General features: G+C 43.7%; 2 protein-coding genes across 2 annotated transcripts in view; one reads left to right on the top strand and one right to left on the bottom strand.

Moving 5' to 3' along the window:
- LOC143278150 (uncharacterized) overlaps window positions 1-24691 on the top strand; it is a 54005-nt gene extending 29314 nt beyond the window's left edge. Inside the window, exons 7-9 of the mRNA XM_076583185.1 lie at window positions 10212-10224; window positions 14821-14941; window positions 24607-24691. Of these exons, the coding sequence (XP_076439300.1) occupies window positions 10212-10224; window positions 14821-14941; window positions 24607-24691 (219 nt within the window). The remainder of the gene's footprint in view (window positions 1-10211; window positions 10225-14820; window positions 14942-24606) is intronic.
- Window positions 24692-24707: 16 nt separating this feature from the next.
- Window positions 24708-26067, bottom strand: part of LOC143278139 (uncharacterized) — a 35987-nt gene continuing 34627 nt past the window's right edge. Inside the window, exon 9 of the mRNA XM_076583174.1 lies at window positions 24708-24719. Coding sequence (XP_076439289.1) covers window positions 24708-24719 — 12 coding nt within the window. The remainder of the gene's footprint in view (window positions 24720-26067) is intronic.

Genomic DNA, 26067 nt, shown 5'->3' with positions numbered 1-26067 from the left:
ATACTGAAGAAAAGGCTATCTCAAAGAAAGAAACCACAACATAGCTTTGCGTTCTTTATACATTTGCATGCCTCAACTAATTTTCCCCTGCCACTGCCTTGGAAACTTGATTCATAATCCTCATCACGAAAATAGGTAAAAACGAACAAACAAACAAACAAACAAACAAAAAAAAACAAACTACGTTGAAGTAAACTTCGCCCTTGATTCATATCACTTTACTTTATATGCATTATGTTTCTGAAAAAACATTTACTTCGCATTTACCAAACTTCGTCTACGAAAAACATATGTTGACATCTACTCCAAAAAGGTAATTTTCCACACAACCTGAACGGGTGACAGTCACAGTATCACCTTTAAAACGGTATAAATCAGCAGTGTAGACCAGCAGCTAAGCCTGTTTACCACAACCATCTACCAACTACAAAAAGAACAAAAACAATAGCACCCCCCCGCCCCCCCCCCCCCCCCCCCCCCCCCCCCCCACACACACACACACAACAAAAAAAGACATGCTACAGCTACAAAAAAAACAGCAAATGGCGCATGTTTCCAAACTACATAATGGTATGGCACGACAGTTTTAAACAGCATCAAACATTGCATTCACACTAATTCCAATTTGCATTTGTTTACGTATCAAATTCCATAAACCTAGTTATGTTGTTTTGGTCCATTTTTCTCTTTTTCTCCGTCCATCAGACATCCGGGTCATTGCGATCTTTCAAATCAGATTCTGTTACACACAGAAATGAGTCTGATGAAAGCCAATCTCTGATGAATTTAGATCACGAAAGCATCTACTTTCCATGATGTAATGCCCGTATAAGACAAACAATACAAAAAGTACAGCTCTCTCTCTCTCTCTCTCTCTCTCTCTCTCTCTCTCTCTCTCTCTCTCTCTCTCTCTCTCTCTCTCTCTCTCTCTCTCTCTCTCTCTCTCTAATCTATTGTTGCTCTTTTATCTTCATTAAAGTCTTGTTGCTGAATATACGATTTCTTGAAAAAAACGGCATTTGTTCAAATCATGTTAATACGGAATTTGTCTTGTATCATCTCTCTCTCTCTCTCTCTCTCTCTCTCTCTCTCTCTCTCTCTCTCTCTCTCTCTCTCTCTCTCTCTCTCTCTCTCTCTCTCATTGTGTATTTTCTATGCCATTGATTTGTTCTTGTTGTTGTTGCCATGCGATGTGTATGTTGTTGTTTTTTTTCCTCCTTTTTGTCAGTCTTCTTGCATTTCCTAGATTAGTTTATACGTTTTCTTTACGAGGGTAGGATGAAAACAGGCCGATAAGTGTCTATTCCTTTTCCCTCAATAAAAAAGTTTTGATTTCGATTTCGATTTCGATTTCGATTTCTCTGTGTGTGTGTGTGTGTGTGTGTGTGTGTGTGTGTGTGTGTGTGTGTGTGTGTGTGTGTGTGTGTGTGTGTGTGTGTGTGTGTGTGTGTGTGTGCGGTTTTTTTTCTGACACCCTTTCATGGGGGCAATGGCCTATATGAATAAACCATTCATTCATGCATTGATTAATTTAATAGTTCTCTCTCTCTCTCTCTCTCTCTCTCTCTCTCTCTCTCTCTCTCTCTCTCTCTCTCCATCTATCTTTCTTTCTCTCTCCAGCCATCTCTCTTTCTCAGCTTTCCTCTAAATTCTTTCTGTCCTCTATGTCTTACCTCACTCTCACCCCTTCTATCTTTCTATTACCATTTCTATCTCATTCTGGATCTCTCCACGTCTGTCTGTCTGTCTGTCTGTCTGTCTGTTTCTCCCTGAGTTTCTAGATTTCTCCATCGGATCCATCCGACAGTTCCCTTACTGCTGTCGAGATGCACGTCGTCCGATACGTCAGTGGAGAGAGGTCGCCACCCCTCCAGCTGCCAGCGGGGTGCCGACAGGAATCCACACAGTGACACGTCCACACAGTGACACGTCCACACAGTGACAGTGACACGTCCACACAGTGACAGTGACACGTCCACACAGCGACACGTCCACACAGTGACAGTGACACGTCCACACAGCGACAGGTCCGCACAGTGACACTTCCGAAAGGTAACAAGTCCACACAGTCCACACAGTGACACGTCCACACAGCGACACGTCCACACAGTGACACGTCCACACAGTGACACGTCCACACAGTGACACGTCCACACAGCGACACGTCCACATAGTGACACTGCCACACAGCGACACGTCCACATAGTGACACTGCCACACAGCGACACGTCCACATAGTGACACTGCCACACAGCGACACGTCCACATAGTGACACTGCCACACAGCGACACGTCCACACAGTGACACGTCCACACAGTCCACAGTGACACGTCCACAAAGCGACAGGTCCACACAGCGACACGTCCACATAGTGACACGTCTACACAGCGACACGTCCACACAGCGACACGTCCACACAGTGACACGTCCACATAGTGACACGTCCACACAGCGACACGTCCACACAGCGACACGTCCACACAGCGACACGTCCACATAGTGACACGTCCACACAGCGACACGTCCACACAGCGACACGTCCACACAGTGACACGTCCACATAGTGACACGTCTACACAGCGACACGTCCACACAGCGACACGTCCACACAGCGACACGTCCACATAGTGACACGTCCACACAGCGACACGTCCACATAGTGACACGTCCACACAGCGACACGTCCACACAGCGACACGTCCACACAGTGACACGTCCACACAGCGACACGTCCACATAGTGACACGTCCACACAGCGACACGTCCACATAGTGACACGTCTACACAGCGACACGTCCACACAGCGACACGTCTACACAGCGACACGTCCACATAGTGACACGTCTACACAGCGACACGTCCACATAGTGACACGTCCACACAGCGACACGTCCACACAGCGACACGTCTACACAGCGACACGTCCACATAGTGACACGTCTACACAGCGACACGTCCACACAGCGACACGTCCACACAGCGACACGTCCACATAGTGACACGTCTACACAGCGACACGTCCACACAGCGACACGTCTACACAGCGACACGTCCACATAGTGACACGTCTACACAGCGACACGTCCACATAGTGACACGTCTACACAGCCACACGTCCACACAGCGACACGTCCACACAGCGACACGTCCACACAGTGACACGTCCACACAGCGACACGTCCACACAGTGACACGTCCACACAGCGACACGTCCACACAGCGACACGTCCACACAGTCACACGTCCACACAGTCACACGTCCACACAGTCCACAGTGACACTTCCACACAGTGACACGTCCACAAAGCGACAGGTCCACACAGTGACACTTCCGAAAGGTAACAAGTCCACACAGTGACACGTCCACACAGCGACACGTCCACACAGTCACACGTCCACACAGTGACACTGCCACACAGCGACACGTCCACACAGCGACACTGCCACACAGCGACACGTCCACACAGCGACACGTCCACACAGTGACACGTCCACACAGTGACACTGCCACACAGCGACACGTCCACACAGTGACACTGCCACACAGCGACACGTCCACACAGTGACACTGCCACACAGCGACACTGCCACACAGCGACACGTCCACATAGTGACACTGCCACACAGCGACACGTCCACACAGCGACACGTCCACACAGCGACACGTCCACATAGTGACACTGCCACACAGCGACACGTCCACACAGCGACACGTCCACACAGCGACACGTCCACATAGTGACACTGCCACACAGTGACACGTCCACATAGTGACACTGCCACACAGTGACACGTCCACACAGTGACACGTCCACACAGTGACACGTCCACATAGTGACACTGCCACACAGCGACACGTCCACACAGTGACACGTCCGCACAGTGACACTCTACTATGAAATAAGTCGAAAGTCACATTTCATACGTGGACGTGCACAGAAGTAACCATAACATGATACTCTAACAGGAAAGTCACCTTTCATACATAGCTTAACACAAAAGCGGGGTGTGGGCGATGGGGAAGTTAGTTTTCGAATTGCACATTGTGGACGATTTTGGTTCCAGTCACTTAATCGTGTAATTTTACAACCAAAATAGATATCCAAAAGATAAACTGCATTTTCAATTTCTGAGTTTAACTCCTTGACAGACATGAATTCTTTACACCGTTTGTTGTTGTTGTTTGTTTGTTTGTTTTGGTTTTGGTGGGTTTTTTGTTGTTGATGTTGTTGCTGGTTTTTTGGTTTTTTTTGTTTTTTGTTTTTTTTTTGGGGGGGGGGGGGGTTAGAAATGAATAGGCTGTGGAGGGGCAAAAGTCTTTCAGAAAGTATGGAATCAAACACTGTTTACCTGATTTGGAAGTGTGTTTTTTTACTGTCACTGAAAAGCAAATGAGGGAAATATTAACAATAGTACGACTGATCCAAGCACAAATGCAAAACTTGCTACATCACGAAAGGGAAAAAACACAGATACACACAGATCTTTATCTTTTTTTCTTTTTTTGTGTTGCAAACACTGTTCATTAAAGGTGTGGATGTTGGTCTTGTGAAAAACACGCCAGAGCTAGTGAGCGAGAAATTTCTTGGTACGTATGTCGAGGTCAAGTTATGTGCGAGTGTGATTTTTTTTTCTTCCTCCTGACTGATGGCCTGGGTTCTAGTCTTTCAAGATGGGATGATAAACCAAGGCACGCGCTTTGTGTACGTTAGAGAACCCACTACATGCACCCTTACCTTTCGGGGTCATTGGATCAAGGAAACACTGATAAAGGGAAAGAGTATTGTAAACACACACACACACACACACACACACATACACACACACACACACACACACATACACACACACACACACACACACACACACACACACACACAAACACACTCACATATATACACACACCACACACAAAACACACACACACACACACACACACACACTCACATATATACACATACACAAAACACACACACACACACACACACACACACACACACACACACACACACACACACACACACAGTCTCTCTCACTCTCTCTCCCTCTCTCTCTTACTTGGGATTGAGAAAATGTATTTTCAGCATCATCAAGCAACTGGGCTGCGAATCACACGGTAACATGATATGGTGATTGCAGTCTACAGACATTACTGGCTTCCCAAATAAACCGCTTCCTGATTGGGGCTGGCTTGCGCAGGTTGGCCAAACATTTCTAGACGCTGTGGGGTTTTGCTGGCTGGATGGCAAGAATCGGACACAAAACCGAAGAGAAGCTATTGCCTGTCCACTCGATTCTGTCCACCAGGACTGTGCCAGAACGGTGAGGGAACATTACCATCTAAGATACAATTGGCCCTCGATTTCATCTCTCTCATCACTCTCACCTTCATTCTTGTCATCATCATCATCATCATCATCATCAGCTTCTTCTTCTTCTTCCTCCTCCCCCTTTTCTTCTTCTTCTTCTTCTTCTTCTTCTTCTTCTTCTCTCCTCCGTCTGTCAACTTTGTCTTTTTCTTGTTCTTGCTCTTATTCTTGTTCTTCTTGTACTTGTTCTTATTCTTCTAGTTCGTCCACCCCTGTCTCTCTGTTAACTTTGTCTTCTCCATCTTCTGCAAGCGTCTATACGTCAGCATCAATACGGCACTAACACGACTGACCTCATAACCTGAGACGCCCTCCCCCCGCCCCCCTCACCCCCTCCCGCCACCGTCCATTAACCATATAGGAACTTTCTGGATCTGAACCACCAACATGACAGACCTGAGGAACAGACGTCCAGCGTTCTGACCACTCGGCTGTCACGCCCCTTGGATGAATCTGCGATAGTTCAGAGGTACCTCTCCTCTCGTGTCTGGACCTTATATCCAATCGGTCTGTGTAATACTGGGATTGTGGTCAGGAGGTCACTCCATCCTCACTTAGTAAAATGAGAGGTTCTGGATTTGATACCCTCGATTTGGGAAGCTGGGGGATGTGTCCTTTGCCACCTCTCTCTCTCTCTCTGTGATCTGAGTAGTATCTTATCGGGTCCGCCTGTGTCTGAGTGCTTTGCCTGTGTACAGTGACCGTGCCAATATCCTGAGAAGTGTCATCGATGACAGGGTTTGCAGGACCGCCAGCGTAGTCGTCTGCTGTCTATTGCAGCGCCACCCTGCAACTGTATGTGCTTTACTATCAAATGAGATTTTTTTTAGCATTTTTGCCAAGAACAACTCTCTTGTTGTTATGGATTCTTGAACGTGGTCAGCATGCATTCTGCTCACGGGATTTATGGTTTATCGTCTCATTTGAAAACTAGCGTCCAGACGGCCTCAACATCAGGACTAAACCAAATCATAGCTTCCCTCGTCCCCACCCTGCCCATTTCCCCCTTCCCTCCCCCTCTTTTTTTCTCTTCCCCCGCCCCCCTTTCCTCTCACTGTCTAGATTCTCTCTCACTTCACTTCCTTCACCCATCCACCTTTTCCAACCAGCAGTGAACTGTTCTCAAGACAAGTGAATATTATTCAACAGCCAGAAAACTACACTTGTGACTGCTGCTGTCATCAGGTGCTTTGAAGACTCTACGAGTCGAAGTACACAATTTCTCCTCTCCCAAGTAGGTTCAAAGTTTTTTCCTGTTGTGTTTTGTATCTATACAACTTCACGTCAAATTGGGTGGTGGTGGGGTGGGGGCATTCGCTTCGTAGTATTTGCTTTTGTCCAGGGCCTTATCACGATGCCTCATTTATTGAGGACACAATCAAATCATTGAGTCTCGAGTGTGTGAAGGAGATGCTGGTTTATCAGTGTGTGTTTGGTATGTTGCTGTGGCTGTATCAACATCAGTCCACACTGTTCTGGTGTGTTGAAGCATTTACAAACGACAACTATAACTGTCTGCCTGTCTGTGTTTCTGTCACTGCGTCATCTTTCTCCTTCACCTCCTCTGTTTATTCTCTTCCCCCACCCCCCTCTTTCTCTCTCTCCTCTCTTTTTTTTTTACATTTTTCCGCTCGATTTAAAAAAAAAAAAAAGCAATTGTTTGCTTGCTCTATTACCCTCGGAAATAAAAATTAATTCACTCATTCATGCATTCACACAAAGAAATCTGTTGTGATAAAAAGAAATACACATACATGTTCCAGTAGGCTATGCACACATCTTTGTGAAACACCAAACCATTTTGTGTGGAGTGATGGCCTAGAGGTAACACGTCCGCCTAGGAAGCGAGAGAATCTGACCGCACTGGTTCGAATCGCGGCTCAGCCGCCGATATTTTCTCCTCCTCCACTAGACCTTGAGTGGTGGTCTGGAAGCTGGTCATTCGGATGAGGCGATAAACCGAGACCCTGTGTGCAGCTTGCACTTAGCGTACGCAAAAGAACCCACGGCATCAAAAGGGTTGTTCCTGGCAAAATTATGTAGAAAAATCCACCTCGATAGGAAAAACAAATAAAACTGCACGCAGGGGAAAAAAAATGGGTGGCGCTATTGTGCAGCGACGCGCTCTCCCTGGGGAGAACAGCCCGAATTTCACACAGAGAAATCTGTTGTGATAAAAAGAAATACAGATACATTCATTCTCTCCCTCTTTCTCTTTCTGTAACTCCACTGCAATTATTTTCCTTCATTCTCTCAATCGCACGCACTCTGTCACTCATTTGTCTTCACACACACACACACACACACACACACACACACACACAAGCACGCACACAGACAGAGAGACAGACAGACAGAGAGTAAAATCACGCTTGTAACAAACAATCAGACGTAATTATCCTTCTACAAGGGCACTCTTGCATTTCTCTCTCGGCTGGCCGGATGACAGTGAACTGGAAATCAGACACTAACCTGTTGCCTACTTCTACCGCTAGCCGCCCAATCTTTATATTTCAGAATGTACCCGAAAGGTTAGATTGTGTCTGAGTGGAGAAAATTGTGTCTGGATTGGGTAGATTGTGTCTAGGTGGTAAGAGTGCCCTCAATTATGAAGCCCCAACCTCGAGAATCTGGTGTATTCGATTAATTGGAATCGACATCCCTCTCTTCTGTGCAAATCTTGTTAGCTGTGAAATTGGAATTTTTGGTCAAGTAGCTAGGTTTAGTTCCATTCGGATTTAACGGTCGATACCCTCTTCTGACGATACTGGGACGGTGATGACCTTTGCCGGGAAAGCTTGGGAGGGAACCTAATAAAAACGAGAAAGAAAACACAAGCGAAAAAAAAACCCGAAAAAATCATTTAAAAAATAATTAAAATTATAATGATAATAATGGTATTTATATAGTGCTGAATCTTGTGCAGAGACAAATCAAAGCGCTTATGCAGCAGTCATTTACACGCATGCATAACTCTAAAACTAGGAGAAACTAAAAACAAGGAAGAGGCAGGGAAGGGAGGCTATTTTGGGAAGAGGTGGGTATTAAGGCCAGACTTGAAAGAGCTGAGTGTGGAGACTTGACGAAGCGAAAGAGGAAGTTCATTCCAATTGCAAGGTCCAGAGACAGAGAAAGAACGGCGGCCAACAGTCGAGTATTTGAATCTGGGTATGCGTGAACAGAGTGGATCCAGAGCCGATCGTAGTGAACGAGATGGTGTGTAGAGGTGAAGGCAGATAGGAAGGGACAGATTTGAGAATACATTTATAACTCAGAGTGCTGACCGTGTACATTTGTATGAAATTGTATGAACATAAAAAGGGAAATAAATAATTAAAGCAAAGAGTTGAACTGTTTCCTTCATTTTCGTTCTGCTCGTTGAATCCTTGTATTGTTTGCAAGATATTAATTTGTCCCTCTGAACGTTGTGTTTCGTTTGACCTGTCATAGTTTTATCATAAACGCAAATTTATTTTGATTTTGCTGTTGCTGTCATTGGGGTTTAGTTGGTGTTGCTTTGTTTTTGTCTTCATCGTGTTCAAACACACACGTGCATGTGAAAATAAGCAGTAGAATTTTCGTGATTCTACTGGCATTAATTTTCATGTATTGAATGCAACAAAAAGAACCGCATCGATGAAACATGTGAGTGTCTGTTATGTATATATGAAACACACACACACACACACACACACACACACACACACACACACACACACACACACACACACACAACACACAACACACATCACATACACATGGTTAAAAATGGGGGAAAACGAAAATCGCCCTTGCGTGCGCATGTTCTGTATTTTCTATAACAGTTTCACTGTCTCCGTCCCGTCCTGTCTCATATCATATTCTTTGATGGGTGGTTAAAGCGTTGGGGGTCCCGGGTTCGAATCTGGGTAACGGCACCTGGCGGGTAAAGGGTGGAGAATTTTTCCGATCTTCCAGATTAAGATAATTATGTGCAGACCTGCCAGTGCCTGAACCCCCTTCATGTGCAATATGCACACAGATGATCAATTAATACGCACGTTGAAGATCCTGTAATCAATGTCAGCGTTCGGTGGGTTATGGAATCAAAAACATACCCAGCATGCACACCCCCAAAGACGAAGTATGGCTGCCCGCATGGCGAGGTAAATAAACAAAACAGTCATACGCATGAAATCTTACACATCTGTATGACTGTATGTGTGCGTGACTGAAACCTGATTGAATGACACAGGAAACGAATGATGAGCGCCAATTGCCAGCTGACAGTCGGCTATAACCAGGTATACAGTCTGTTGTGCAAAATGACCCCGTGTTTCTAAAGCGCTTGGAGCTTGGTCTTCGACCGAGGATAGGCGCTATATAAGTATCCATATCATCATCATCATCATTTCTGTCTGTCTGTCTGTCTGTCTCTGGATGGGTGTGTGGGTGTGTGTGTATGTGAATGTGTGAATGTGTGAGTGAGCGGGTGGGTGGGTGCGTGCGTGTGCGTGATTCCCACTCAGCCAATACTGTTGTAAAACTACCCCCATCCCCTTTCCCCTTTCCAATAAATATATTCATCTCTCTATATCCAAATGTAAAAAGAACAGATTGTAATGTTCAAAGAAGCGATTTTTTTATACCAATATTTCCATCGATCAAACAAGCCAAAAAAAAAAAAAAAACCTGTCGCACCCTCCTCCTATCCCCCCCCTTCACCCCCCCCCCCCCAAAAAAAAAAAAACAACAACAAAAAAACAACAACAACAACAACAAAAAAAAAACCGTAGAAATAGTCATTTGACTTTTCGCGTGCCCGTGATGATTATTCTATTTCTAAACGATTGAACCAATAGATCAGTGTGTCGCGTGCCTACGGTAATTGTGCATCGCTTCTGAATGCTAGAATGGGGAAAAAAAAAAGAAGAAAAAAAAATTATTCGTGCTTTATCCGTGCGAGTGCAGAAATCCATATTCGCTACAAAACGCGTAGCAAGAGAGAGAGAGAGAGAGAAGAGAGAGAGAGAGAGAGAGAGAGGTGGAGAAAAGGAAAGAAGAAAGAGAAATAGGAAGAGAAATGTGTCATCAGTATCTACTACAAAAAACAAACAATCAGGTGACTAAAGCCATCCACGTGTGACAATTGCAACTAATACTACAACGACTGCTACCATCATCAATATTACTTGTATGACTGCTATTGTCACCATCATGATAGAATGAAAATAGTGTATTCATTCATGCATACACATTAGAAGAAAATAAACAAAAAGCAAACAAGCAAGCAAAAACAAAAGAAAAGAAAAGGTCAGAACAATAACAAAAGCAAGAACAAGAGGAAACATTAACAACGGGTCTAATAGTGGAGTGATGGCCATAGTGGAGTGATGGCCATAGAGATGGCCATAGTGGAGTGATGGCCATAGTGGAGCGATGGCCATAGAGTGATGGCCATAGTGGAGTGATGGCCATAGAGATGGCCATAGTGGAGTGATGGCCATAGTGGAGCGATGGCCATAGTGGAGCGATGGCCATAGAGATGGCCATAGTGGAGTGATGGCCATAGAGATGGCCATAGTGGAGTGATGGCCATAGTGGAGCGATGGCCATAGAGATGGCCATAGTGGAGTGATGGCCATAGTGGAGTGATGGCCATAGTTGAGTGATGGCCATAGTGGAGTGGTGGTCATAGTTGAGTGATGGCCATAGTGGAGTGATGGCCATAGCGGGGTGATGGCCATAGTGGAGTGATGGCCATAGCGGGGTGATGGCCATAGTGGAGTGATGGTCATAGTTGAGTGATGGCCATAGTGGAGTAATGGCCATAGCGGGGTGATGGCCATAGTGGAGTAATGGCCATAGCGGGGTGATGGCCATATTGGAGTGATGGTCATAGTTGAGTGATGGCCATAGTAATGGCCATAGTGGAGTGATGGTCATAGTTGAGTGATGGCCATAGTAATGGCCATATTGGAGTGATGGTCATAGTTGAGTGATGGCCATAGTAATGGCCATAGTGGAGTGATGGTCATAGTTGAGTGATGGCCATAGTAATGGCCATAGTGGAGTGATGGTCATAGTTGAGTGATGGCCATAGCGGGGTGATGGCCATATTGGAGTGATGGTCATAGTTGAGTGATGGCCATAGTGGAGTGATGGCCATAGTGGAGTGATGGCCATAGTGGAGTGATGGCCATAGTGGAGTGATGGGTGCATGGTAAAACGTGCTTGTTTGAGCTCCGGTAAGCAGATGATATAGATATTGTGGTGCCAAGTTATTGTGTGCTTTATGCACGAGTAACGCTTTGTTGAATTCCAACTGCTTTTGTAATGGGAGAATGTTTAATCTGGCTTGTTTTTCGTTTTTGTTTTTCTGATGTTGACAATGAAGGCTTTGGCAGGCAAAATTATTTTGGTTGCTGTCTTGTGGAGAGAATTCACGTCTTAAGATGAACATCTGCAGCACGGTTCCAGACAAGAGATACGTGATTAATGTGAGAAAGACAGTGAACGTGGAAGAACATTTTGCGAGCATCACTGTCTTTATAACGCTTGATCTGATTGAGTAATACATTTTTTTAAAGACTGGGTGCCAACCTTTTGAGTCACTGTGAAATTGCCATTTCAGTTCACCATGTATTGTGACTCCCAGGACACGGTGCTGGTGGACCTATTCAATGAAGTTAGCATCGACATTCAACGTGAGGACAAGTGGAGTTTTTATGCTTTTGTCTAGGTGCGAGAATCATACTCCTTTTGGGAGATAAAGCGCCATAGAGCTGGATTTGCACGATTTAGAAACATCGTTTAAAGAAGAGACCATTGACCTGAAACAACTCTGGCATCATTGGAATGAAGGGAAGTGTCATCTGCATAAAAGATCACCCGAGACTCTTGGGTCTGGTATAGACAAAGGAAGATGGTTGATAAATACGTAAAGTAGGTGGTCCAAAAACGGTTCCGTGGAAGAGGCGTTACCATTGGTAAACACATGTTCTGTTCTGTCGGTAAGAGAGAGAGAGAGAGAGAGAGAGAGAGAGAGAGAGAGAGAGAGAGAGAGAGAGAGAGACGGACAGACAGACAGACAGACAGAGAGATTCCTTCCACCACCACCCTTCACTCCTCGCCTCTCCCCTCCAGTTCCACGTTCGTCGTCACCCGCTGACAGTCCCAGAGAACGGATAATGACAGAGAGGGGAAAGTCCCAAACTGAGATATCGTTTGTGTCGAGGAGAATGGACGGTTTCTCGTGTGGCTGTGAATAAACAATTTGATTTGTATGTCTGTCGTTATCTGTCTCAGTCTTTGTGCCTGTCTGCATGTCTTCAACGGTTTCTTTGAATGTTTATCAATGTTAACACAGTTTCAGGCAATGCAAGCATATAAAAGGCACATGATAAGCGCAATTGCATGTCAAGAAAGCGAGTAAAACAAAGAGAAAAACATGGACCAAAAAACGGAAATGTCAGCAGTTACGCATCCGTTGCAAAATGTTAACAATCGAAAATAATATTTCTAATTTCTTGTCAAGCGGAGGTTTTTGTTGTTGTCGTTGCTGTTGCTGTTCTGGTTGTTTTGTTTTGTTTCGTTGGTTTGCGATCGGGAAATAGTTCCCCTCAGTATGCGTGTCACATAATGTATGATGTTCAGTCCTGTCCGACAATGACCATCAGAACAGCAGAGGAGGCAACTGCTGTTCCGACTATCTGGGCTATAATTTTGATTATAGTGAATAGTGTCTTGCCCAAGTTACATCCCCACACTCTCGGCCTATAGGACTTTGGTAAGTCGGCGTTGGGATGGTTCCAAAAGGCCAGCTGGTCCCCAAGGCTGCATCACTAAGAGCCAGTGCAATTTTGCCTCTTAGTTTGAGAGTCATCGTCTTTCACAAAAGATTTACGCTGTAAATGATGTCCCATTGCAATGGAGAAACCATTGATAACGCAGATCTCACTTTGCTGTTGGCCCAGCTGTAAACGTATGTCAATTTGTGAGTAAGCTGAGTGTTGGGCTAAAAAAATGACTTCATTAATAAAATACAGAACTAGAACTTGCAATGGTAAAAACGTCTTACGACTGTACCAACTTCAAACGTCTGAAGATTACTTTAAAGCGCGAAATGCAGATTTCGGGTCAAGATATTACAAAATCTTAGATAGAACAGAAAAAAAGCATTGTAAATCAAAAGTGTTTTGTCATCCAAGCTTGGGCATTTTTTCACGTAGATAAACAGAATAGCTTTTAAAAGCGGAAATGTTTATTTTTTGTAATGACCAAACCAGCTCCAGCACGTAATCAACTGAACCATGTGTGAACACTTTTAGACAACCGAAGCTAAAATGCTTGGGTTATCTATTCTATTCACGGCCATAAAAGGCCTGTTCTTCTTTTTCTTTTCTTTTTAAATGAGGAAGCAGCAAAAATACTGGAAATGTAAGGACAGTGTCTGGTTCCTCATTACACGGTGTTTGCTGTATATTTCATAGCCGTTTGAATTGATGATATTGTTGCAGCTCTTTATGAAAACAGTGTGTTTCTGACATACTATCCTCTCAATGGAATAAGACCCTTTTTTTCCAAACATAGTATGGAGAAAAATCTTTCACAAAACGTCAACCTCGCCCCCTCCCACCCCCAATCTCTCTCTCTCTCTCTCTCTCTCTCTCTCTCTCTCTCTCTCTCTCCCACCACTCTCTTTCCTTCATGTATAATGTTCAGCTTAACGCCGAGCTTATGCACGTGCTTTCCTTAGGGTATGTGTGTGGCATGTTCCAGTTCTTGAATATCCTTACCACAGAGCAGAGTTCAAAAGTTTATGTAAGTTTATGTGAGTTTTCTTGTAGTTGACAACAGAAAAAACAGAAACAGAAAAATCGCCATCAGTTCCAAAATCAGACTGATGCGCTCTCTGGTCATGTCAATCTTCTTATATGCATGTGAATCATGGACCCTCACAGCGGACTTAGAGAGAAGAATAAGAGCTGTAGAAATGAGGTGCTTCCGAAGACTCTTAGGCATCTCATACAAAGACCACATCACGAATGAAGAAGTCAAGAGACGCATCCGCAATGAAATCGGGCCCTATACTGACCTTCAAACACTCGCCAGACAACGAAAACTGAAGTGGTTTGGTCATGTCACACGCTCCTCTGGTCTTGCTAAAACAATCTTACAAGGCACAGTGAGGGGAGGAAGAAGAAGAGGCAGACAAAGGAAGAGATGGGAGGACAACATTCGAGAGTGGACAGGCATGTAGCTGAGAGACACCCTGAGAGCGGCCGAGAGACGCGAGGACTGGAGAAAAGTTGTTGACAAAGCTTCGAAGGCGCCCCAAAGGATTCGGAATCTGAGGGATCGGTGACGGTGTGACGATGTGAGTTTATGTAAGTTTGTGCCTGCCTATGTGTGCGTATGTGTTAGGGTAGCTGTTAGATACACATGTACTGTTAAAATGTATGTATGCAGTGTGTGTGTGTGTGTGTGCGTGTGTGCGTGTGTGTGTGTGTGTGTGTGTGTGTGTGTGCGTGCGTGTGTGTGTGTGTGTGTGTGTGTGTGTGTGTGTGTGTGTGTGTGTAGTCACATTTTGGTGTGTGTATGTAACATAGATGTAATGTTTTAGGTTAACAAAGCGTTTTTGTAAAGCACCTAGAGCAGATTTCTGGATAGTGTGCTATATAAGTATCCATTATTATTATTATTATTATTATTATGTAGAATCCCCTATGCTTTTGGTGCCAAGCTGTCTCAAGAGACGGGTCACCGTTTCAACTTGTGAGCTGTTGGGTGTCGCCTGTCGACTTTGTGGAGTGTTTGCCTTGTCACCCCCTTCTTCCTCTGTGTGTGTCGGTGTTGGTCTGTGTGGGTCTGTGTTTTCACCCTGGGCCAGTGGTGTGCCTCTAGTTTTTACATGGTGTCAAGTGAGGGACTCGTGTGTTTGTTTTTGAAGTGTTGAATCAGTGACGTGACTTTTATTGACGTCAAAGGTGAATTAGGTATTGGGCGCTTGTAAGGTTGGGGTGGCGTTTTAGGTGGGTTTTTTGTTTGTTTGTTTGTTTTTGTGTTTTTTTAGCGGAAAACTTTTACACCAAGTACTATTCTATTTCAATACATTTGGGGGGAAATAGTAAATTTGTATGTTGTGTTCAGGTGTGTTATTTTGCCATACATTCAGCTCGTATCATTGCTTCAAATTTATTTCCTGTATAATGAAAACTGTGTCTTATTACAGTCTGTACATTTTGTGATGATGGAAATGAGATATGATTGTGATATTGCTTTACTGGGCGTTGCTTGTTTCTATCATTCGAAACACTGTTTAAACCAAAGGGTTATCCACTTGCTCCCTTACTTAGTGTAATGAGTATTTTTGCTTAAGGATGGGATGGGGCTGTACTCCTTTGTAACTGGATACTGACATAGTGTTATATAAGGTTAGTCGCTATGGACGCTTCGGATTGTGTGTAGGTTTAACCCTTTCATCATCAGGGAAAACTATAACGATCGGTTCAGGTACTTTTCACGTCAGTAGCTTTGTGCGGAAGTGGCTGTATGTAAAAGGTTATCCATATATAAGATTTTCTTGTTGTCCTGTTCATCGACATTTGTGTTGTATTGTGACATGTTCCAAATAAAATACTGTTTAAACCAAAGCTCCCTTACTTAGTGTAATGAGTATTGCTTAAGGATGGGATGGGACTGTACTCCTTTGTAACTTATTTATAAAAAAAAAAAGGCATGGTCTACAGAGACGTGGGAGTGGGTTGTTATATTTTCCTGAGGGATTTCCCCCATTTACCATTGCCTTCAACGTAACTCCAGGGTTCTACGTTGGAACAATCTTCGTTTCCCTGCTACCTTGTCCTTCCCAAATTTTCCACACGCCCGCCCCCACTCTACACTTCCAACATACCCTCTCCCCTCACACACACACACACACAAACACACCACCACCACCACCACCACCACCACACCATACTACTTCGTTTTAGTGACACTTTTCGCAGCTGACAATTTGGTGCGTTACACGGCTTCGTGTAGATCCGTTCATCTGCAGTTTCCGACTGGGTGTGACTTTTTTTTTCTCTAGCGTTTGCTTTCTTTATCATTATGTGTGCGTGCGTGCGTGTGTGCGTGCGCGCGCGTGTGTGTGTGTGTGTGTGTGCCTGTGCTTTGTTCTGTCTGTCAGGTCTGTGTCTTAGCCTTTTGCGTCCATCCGCTCTTCCGTCTGTCTGTCCATCTGTAACTCTCTGTCTGTCTGTCTGTCTGTCTGTCTGTCTGTCTCTCTCTCTCTCTCTCTCTCTCTCTCTCTCTCTCTCTCACCCACCATTTAACAGCATTTGCACAGCACAGCAACAATGCAAAGCGGAAAGGAGGCAGGGGATGCCAAACACACGCATCATTTCCTTTCATTACGAAATGGAAATAAAACCCGATATACAGTAGGCGAGGAAAGGGAAAGGAAGGCAAGGGATGAGGGTGGAGAAAGAAGGAAAACAAAACAAAACAAAACAAAACCCATTCCATGCCCTTGTACCCTTACAATGGAGTGCCGGGGGACCGAAAGAGGATATGGGGGAAAAATTGCCGGCTTCCTGTTCCATTCTGTAACTCAGGAAGTCAGCTCTCTGTAAGGGGGAAGGGAGAATCATTATCGATATTGTCCTTTGACTTTAGAGAACACGAACGCAAAGACACGGACAGACAGGAACAGAGTGAAAACCAAATATAAAAAAAAGTTAAGAAAGTGTAAGAAAAAAAAGCAAGAACAAGAAGAACAAGAAGAGGTAAAAGACCAAGAACAATGACAAAAAGAAGAAGAACAAGAACACTAAGAACAAGGAGAATGAAAACAAGAAAAGGAAGACGAAAACAGGAAGACGAGAACAACTGCAAAAGGAACAACGAAGAAAAAAAAAAGCAATAGCAAGAACAATAACACACATTTTTGTTGTTGTTGTTGTTGTTGTTGTTGTTGTTGTTATTTTTTTTTTTTGGGGGGGGGGTTGTTGAAAAAGGTGAAATATAGCAAGAAGATGAAAAACATCAAGAAGACGATGAAGAACAACAAGACATATGAGAAACAAAGATAACGTAGAAGCTTCATTCTGCATTTTATCCCACATCTTTCCAAACCAGTGTCTGGGAAATGGTTTGTACGTTTTTCCTCCTGCACTTCCCATTCTGAAGACATACCGAGTCCAGCTCTTTTAAACTGGAAACACCGGAGATACAACTACTGGCATGTTTCTTTGGGATACACGTTAACTCGCTCAGTACGGCCAGTCCTCTCTTCTCCTCTACACAGACCCCTCGGATGTCCAGTGGGTGTCTCAATGACCCAACCTTTAGCTTCCGTCGTCAGAATTGTGGTATTCTTTGTCAACATTCACGTCTTCAGTATAAGAGCCTTCGCTTGCAATATTTTGATGCTGGTAATTGGGGTGAAACGCTGTTAACGTCGTCTCTTTCGCCGTTCGTATGGAGAGAGTTAAACCGAAACATCACTTAGCGTGGGTAGACATTAAACCGAAATGATATCACTCAGCATGGATAGACATTAAGCCGAAATGATATCACTCAGCATGGATAGACAATAAAAACGAAATATCACTCAACATTGATAGACGAAATATCACTCCGCGAGAATATGTATTGAACCGAAATATCACTCATCGTGGGTAGACATTCAAACGAAACATCACTCGGAGGGTATAAACATTGAACCGGAATATCACTCAGTGGTGATAGACATTGAACCGGAATATCACTCAGTGGTGATAGACATTGAACCGGAATATCACTCAGTGGTGATAGACATTAAACCGGAATATCATTCAGTGGTGATAGACATTGAACCGGAATATCACTCAGTGGTGATAGACATTGAACCGGAATATCACTCAGTGGTGATAGACATTGAACCGGGATATCACTCAGTGGTGATAGACATTGAACCGGAATATCACTCAGTGGTGATAGACATTGAACCGAAATATTGCTAAGTGGCACATGCATACATACATACGTAAGTCATTCGGATGAGACGATAAACCGGGGTCCCGTGCGCAACATGCATTTAGCGCTCGTAAAAGAACCCACGGCAACAAAAGGGTAGTTCCTGGCAAAATTCTGTAGAAAAATCCTCCTCGATAGGAAAAACAAATAAAAAAAATCTGCACGCAGGAAAAAATACAAACGAAAATGGCTGGCGCTCTCAGTTTAGCGACGCGCTCTCCCTGAGGAGAGCAGCCCGAATTTCACACAGAGAAATCTGTTGTGACGAAAAAGAGAAATACAAATACAATACACACACACACACACACACACACACACACACACACACACACAGATATATATATATAGATATATATATATATATATATATACATACATACATACATACATACATACATACATACATAGAATAATAGGCAGACAGACAGACAAACAAGACGAAGCCTTCCCCACCTAGATCCACCCGAAGCGGCCAAAGTCACAACAGGAAATTGAGTCCTGGGAGACGCACGGCACAGAATAACGTCAATTCCCCATCTCCACAACCTCAAAACCCTTGACACCCCACGTAAATACCCTTTCCTGTCGAGCTCAAAAGACTCCCGACACATAAACAAAACATCGCAGAATTTCACTTGAAATGAACCTGGAGGATGGGATAGCGTCTAACAGCAAATAGGATTTCCTTCGGTGAAATGAATTCCTCAAACTTCGGGACTACTAATTCCCAAGGGAAACCGCCTCCACGATCTTTGTCAATGGAAAAAAAAAAAAAAAAAAAAAAAAAAAAAAAAAAAATATATATATATATATATATATATATATATATATATATATATATATATATATATATATATATATAGTAGGAGATAGAAGAGGAGAGGTTAGAGGAGGGGACTGAATAGTTATCATTTCTTAATGCAAAATTAAGTCAATTCTATGAGCCGAAGCTCTCGAGAGAAACAGAGAGAGAGAGAGAGAGAGAGAGAGAGAGAGAGTTTAATGGGGACATGGAATGGGTTGGCTTTATGGCTTTCATAAACAGATTCTGGGTAGAGATGGTTCGTGTGATACTTTTGTTTTTAATTCAAAGCAAATAAACGTGTCTCTTGAGGGGAAAAAAAAAGACTATGTAAATGTGATGCTTCGAGTTGCCGTGGAGGCCACAGTTTTGTAGAAGGTTGTGAAGTCACAAACACGCAGATTCGCTTCCGCTTTTGGCTGACTTGTGAAGCATATCGAAACGAATTCGTTGAAAAATACTGTACAAGTACTTTCCAAAAGACCACAAAAAAACAAACACAATAAAACTGTGCAAGGACCGTGCTGGAATGCAGTTTGGTTTAGTTCCATACAATTTAGAATCCAAGTTTTTTTAAGAAAATATCTGAACGCCAACAGCACAGACAGTTAAAAGCTGTGCCGTTGTGGGAACTGGGTGTTAGCCCAATCCGTCAAGTCAGAAAAAAAGCACATGTTGCAAAGACATTGAGCAGTTTAAAACGTACGAATGTGATGGGCCTACATTTTACATTACATAACACCCCTCGTTTCCCACAGTTCCCGAGCGATCCTGGAAATCGGCTTCTTCCAACTGTTGATGTGACGTCACGATTGAGCTCTTTCTGTCTTCTTTCTAGAGAGCCAAGCCCATTATGACAGCGCCCTGTGTTGTGCAACGCGGCTAATTTAAATCGGTATGATTGCTTTCATGTGTTTGTACGCTCAGTTTAATGCCTGGTTCTGTAATCATTTACCCTTTTGTAAAGTGTTTAGAGCATGATGTTTTACTTCCTGCCCGCTTTCAGAGTAAAAGTCAAAAGCCAAAAGATCGGGATTTATTTTATTTTGTTTGCCGAGCGAAACTAACTGCTTCAGATAACTGTCTCAGTCAAAGCAGGCAAAGATATTAGAAGACAAGGAATGTAGTCTGTCACATTGTCTAACATTGTCTATCACATGTCACATGTATTCTTTCACATGCATGCGACTAAACATGAGATATTCCTCCAGTGTTGCCGAGAAAATGTGTGTGTGTGTGTGTGGGGGGGGGGGGGGGTAGGGGGGGCTGTTTGTGTGTGAGGGGGGAGGGATGTGAGTGTCGGTGTACCTGTATGTGTCTATGTGTGTGTGCTGAGTTTCATTTATGTATGAATTTCTAGATAATTGATTAAAGTTTTGAGGGGGCGAAAAATGAGTTCAATAGACGTACTATATAACACGAAAACAGCAGTTTCAAAGTAAAATATCAAGATGTACATCAAACGCATGCTGGAACGCATACGGATCAATAACTCATGAAGCACAGAAGGAGAATAAATTGATTTTCAAAACTCCATTCGAGCGCATGCTTCTGTGTGAGAGGGAGTGATGGGTGTGAAGGTAGCTCGGGTGTTTTCCTCCGTCTAAACGAGTCCCTGAGAATTTGGAAAGGCACTAACGTTATGACAACATCGATGAGCCAGAAAGCTAATCACGTCGTCAACGGCTTTCTGATTACTTCCTGGTGTCGGACTATGAATAGCACCTCTGCCAGGATAGGGTCGCCGACAGTGTCTTTTGTGTTCCTGTGTGTGTGTAAAGGGATAGAGAGGGAGACGAGTAAAGAGAGAAAGGCGCAGAGAAAGGAAACGTGTGAGAGAGGAGAGGGATGAGGGGGCGAAAGAGAGAAAGAATAGGAGAGAGAGAGAAAGAAAGAGTGCTTCTATTGTGTTTTAAAAGCATCTCTCTCTCTCTCTCTCTCTCTCTCTCTCTCTCTCTCTCTTGTTTAGATGAAGATAATAAACTTCTCATAACGTCTCCATGTATTCTTTGTTTGTGTAGTGCAACATTTCCAAGAAACCCATTTCCTTGCTTTTCTATAAGAACCCCGTGCACAGCACAGGTCAGGATAGTTTAAAAGCGGACCACGAAAAACTAAATGGCATGAAGCCATACACATTGTATGCGACATCAACCATATTCTTGCGAAACTTTACGAACTTTTCACCTTCAAACAAAATGTTTCTGTTTCTTCAACACTCGAAACATTCGGTAGAAATGTGGTTTCATTCCAAACATCAGCTCCCAAAGAAGGCCCTACACCGTGTGCTGTTACCTAGCTTGTTCCTCTTTGATGTTTTCATTCTTTATTTCGATATTGTCAGATTCTTTCCTTTTTTTTAGAATATGGGCATAACTGACACCTCTTACACTAGATATTTACTCAAAATGTCAGGCAGATTAAGTCTCTTTTCTGATGAACACGGACTGATTTCTACCACCATTCCTTTGGAGAGAAAACACCATCATGAAACAATCTGTTGAAATGGTCAACAACAACAACAAAAAGGTAGCAATAACTTCATTTGTTTCCTGTCACATTACTGAAAATTCAGTCTGCGTCTGGGCTTTTTCCTGACTCTAGAGACGTTGGATATGATTCACTATTTCTCCCGAAATGGGCAGTTCTAACGAAGCCGCTCGTTCCTCTGGGACATCACCAAGGCAAGGTAACATCGACGTCCGTAAGGTCCTGGAAAAAAAGTGTTGGTAACGTTGTTCAGCTCTTATAACTGAGCTCCCGTTTGTAGGAGTGGGGTTATCTGCCTATAGACTGTGGGGTCGTGAATGGATTGTGATAGCCTGTCTTGTTAATGCTGTTTATCTTTCTTCCTTTTTTTTCATCTTGGATGTTTTGGTGGTGGTGGCGGTGGTGGTTTGGTGGTTTTTGTTTGTTTCTTTCTTTCTTTCTTTCTTTTTTGCTTTATTTTATTATTGTCTTTTTCTTCTTCTTTTATTTTTTTTTTTAAATCAAAGGCAACACTTTGATTTGTGTGATTCGTATATTTCAGCATTCGTAGAAGACACTGAAACTTCCCAACCTGCTGGATTAGTCAGCATGATATCAACCCAAAGGAACAATTGGCCAATGCTCTCATTTTCGTTCGGGGAGAGAGAGATACAGGGAGAGACAGACAGACAGACAGACACAGACACAGACACAGACACACAGACAGAGACATAGACACAGAGACAAATAGAGAGAGAGACACAGAGAGAGACAGAGACAGAGAGATGATTTTGAAGGAGAAGTGTGGGCGAGCATAGAAGACACGTTTTATTGCTTCACGAAACTACGTTTAGCTGTTCAGTTGATTGTTTGTCTTCCCCTGTGGCGTTTGTACCTGCACAATTAGGTTCATACCATTCTGAGCAAAGGAATTTGATTTGAACAGATAATGTTTTACCCATTACAAAAGCATTTCATGCCAAAGCTGGCATCGACTAACTTTAAGAATAACAAAGATAAATGAATGTGAAAAAAAAAATTGATGAGACTACTGAAAACAAACGTTTATTGCACAAAAACAATGATTCCTTTCAATAACTGAGATTTAAAACAAAAACAAAAAAACGTAGACGCAAATTCAAACATTTAACGTCATTACATAGCAGTTTCGTCTGAATATAACTTTTCAGCATCTTTGGTGACTTTTTTTTCAATTGTGTGTGCATGTATCACTTTGTCATGGGTGTAGTTATGAAGCTGGCCTTTTCCGCTCGTTCCTTTATATGTTTTAACCCTGCACAAATTCAAATACATGAAAAAGAATCGCAGCTGTAACAACAACTTTTCGAGGCAATTCTCATTTTGAAGAACCTTCAGGGAGTGAATTGGCTGGTGTTTTTACTGAAATAATCTGCTTGACCTTTTGGAAACGTCGGCATAATGAACCGTTCATTTCCATGAGACATACATATGCACGCATATGTTCTTGCACACACACACACACACACACACACACACACACACACACACACACACACACACACACACACACACACACACACACACATTCGTGGTCCCAAGCGAACTCTCCATGCATTCATGAAACGTCACGAGGAACAAAAACGGAGAATGCCTGCCGGTAAGTCTGAATGGAAGTCACGGAGTTGAAGCCCAAGATAAGTCTAAACAAAATCGACATCAATGAATGAGAAGCTATCAGAAAGGATCCCCACACCCTGAACCCTAAAACCCACCTCTTCCAGCCACCCCGCCCTCCTACCCCCTTCCTTCTTAGAAGGATTAACTTCAGTCCCCTTCCCGCACACTTCCTTCCGCTGTTCCACACGCAACACACACACACACACACACACACACACACACACACACACACACACACACACACACACACACACACACACACACAGCACGCGCACACACACACACACACACACACACACACAAAGCACGCACACACACACGCACACACACACACACACACACACACACACACACACACACGCACACACACACACACACACACACACACACACACACACACACACACACACACACACACACACACAACCCGCATCATTTCGTCCGTGGAGGCACAGTTTACATGCTCCAGACATTGATTTTAACACAGTTCCGGTCCAGACATTTGCTTCTGCGTGCTATCTGGACGTGTTCTTTGCCGACGTCAAAAGACACACCGGAAATGAGCGGCGGACTGCTAATACTGCTTTGAATCAGATGTTGATGAATGAAATTACGAAACGTTACTTGTCGAACCTTCTCTTACCGCACCAGCCATTCTAATGATCCAATACCGCATTGCACACATCGCTGTTGTGCTGCTGTGCATTCCGAGAACGAGAGAAAGCGAAAGCGCAGTGAAGAAGAAAATAATCCGGAACATCAAGGGGGGTGGAAGGGCGGGGACATCTCCTTCAAGGAGCACGACCAATGACTATGTGCGGAACCTGGTCAGCAACCTTGTTGGGCCCCAAGAACCACTGCTGGCGACTGTCAAACGACGGAAGATGGCATGGTTTGGTCACGTCATACGACATAACACCCTCTCCAAAACCATCCTGCAAGGGACTGTAGAGGGAGGGCGCAGACGGGGGCGGCAGAGAAAGAGCTGGTCCGACAACGTCAAGGAATGGACCAAAATGACGATGCCAGATCTCCTCACGACAGCTGCCAACAGAACGACATGGCGAGCTATGACATCTTCCTCATGTCCCCCCAACGACCCCAGCGGTCAAGGGAATGAGTGAGTGAGTGAGTGATCAAGGGGGGAAAGACGACGGCTTTCTAACCGAGGTTTTGCAGTTAGACTCATCAAGTCTTGTTAACGTCCACGTAGACAAGAGCCCTGCTTCCTTTGAAAGTCATTCCAAGGCTGCTTGAGGAGGGTATTGAGCTGCTTTAGTTCCACAGGATGAAAACTCACGTTGAAGGAGAATCCTGCACCTCAACAGTAAGCTGTACATTCAATCTGTCACTCACACCATGGAGACCCACATGACGCTTCTGGTGACGTAATCCAGCATAGAATATCTCACATGAAGCACTGAAAATCACGGTCACATCTCAAATAAAATTGTTTGTCAAATATATTTATTCAAAAGCTAGATACTATAAAAAAAATTAAAAAAGACAGAAAATAACTAACAGAAAAAGAAAGAAAACGTCCAAATTTATTCCCACCTCCTGATTCCGATCCAAAAGAAGACTGAAAAACATTAGCACGATTTCAATTCAAAATGATATTTGAGGAAGCTTGAACAGCCTTACACCCGAAGACAGATTGTAGCTGCCTATTTTGCATTGCAAAAATGGTGGAACACGTAAAAAACCGTCTCGTGAAAACGAGTGAATCTGACTTGCAGCTCACGAACGCAGAAGAATAAGACTGGGTGTGTGTGTCGGGGGGGGGGGGGGGGGGGGGGCATCCAAGAAGTTAGAAAAGTTACAGATGACTAGGTCGGAAAGTTGAAAGAAGGAGACAGGAGAAAGCATTAGTAGAAAGGCAGAGAACGAGAGACTGGGCGAAGAAGTGAGACGGAAAGAGACAGACAGACATAGAAATAGACAGACAGACAGACAGACATAGAAATAGACAGACAGACATAGAAATAGACAGACAGACAGACAGACATAGAAATAGACAGACAGACAGACAGACATAGAAATAGACAGACAGACAGACAGGAAAACGAAACCAAACGATTTTTTAAAATTTTTTCTTCGCATGGTGAAGGAATCAGCAAGATATGCTTTTTGACATCCAGTCCTCTGAGCCAAAAAAAAGGAGAAAAAAATACACCAAAGCAGACCAACGCATGCACAAAGAGAAATACCTTATCATCAGCACAAACGACCCAGAAAGACCAGGCTGCTATTTATGACCAAAAAAACCCCAACCTTCCCTCCTGAAATTGCCTGCAAGCACTTGGTCATTTGGGGACCGCCTTTGAACAAGCGAAATAGATAATCAACAACAAAAAATAAATAGATAATCGATGACTATGGAACCTGCAAGAAGTCATTTTGTACAGTCAAATGACATCGCAAAAAAAAAAAGAACGCGCAACGGCAGCCAAAAATTCGACACTACATATAAGAAACCTGTAATGACATTCTACTGGCAAAAAGTAGTAAGGAACAAAACCACACCTGTCAGGGGGGGCAGGAGGGTGCGGGGGGGGGGGGGGGGCTTCATTACAAACCAGTCATATGCACCGAAAAAGACAGGATCAAAGAGAGGGTAACCAAAGTCCATAATAGCAAGAAGACAAACACAAAAGTTCCCAATCACACACTCTTCTTCACGTGCGTGCAAAAGTGAAGTGGGACAGGGGGTTGGACAAAAACAGAAAGAAGCTCTCCAATAATGGAACGAACAAGATGACACAAAT

The sequence above is a fragment of the Babylonia areolata genome, chromosome 2 (assembly GCF_041734735.1).
Source record: "Babylonia areolata isolate BAREFJ2019XMU chromosome 2, ASM4173473v1, whole genome shotgun sequence".
Lineage (NCBI taxonomy): Eukaryota > Metazoa > Mollusca > Gastropoda > Neogastropoda > Buccinidae > Babylonia > Babylonia areolata.
This window is presented reverse-complemented; position numbering and strand designations above follow the sequence as displayed.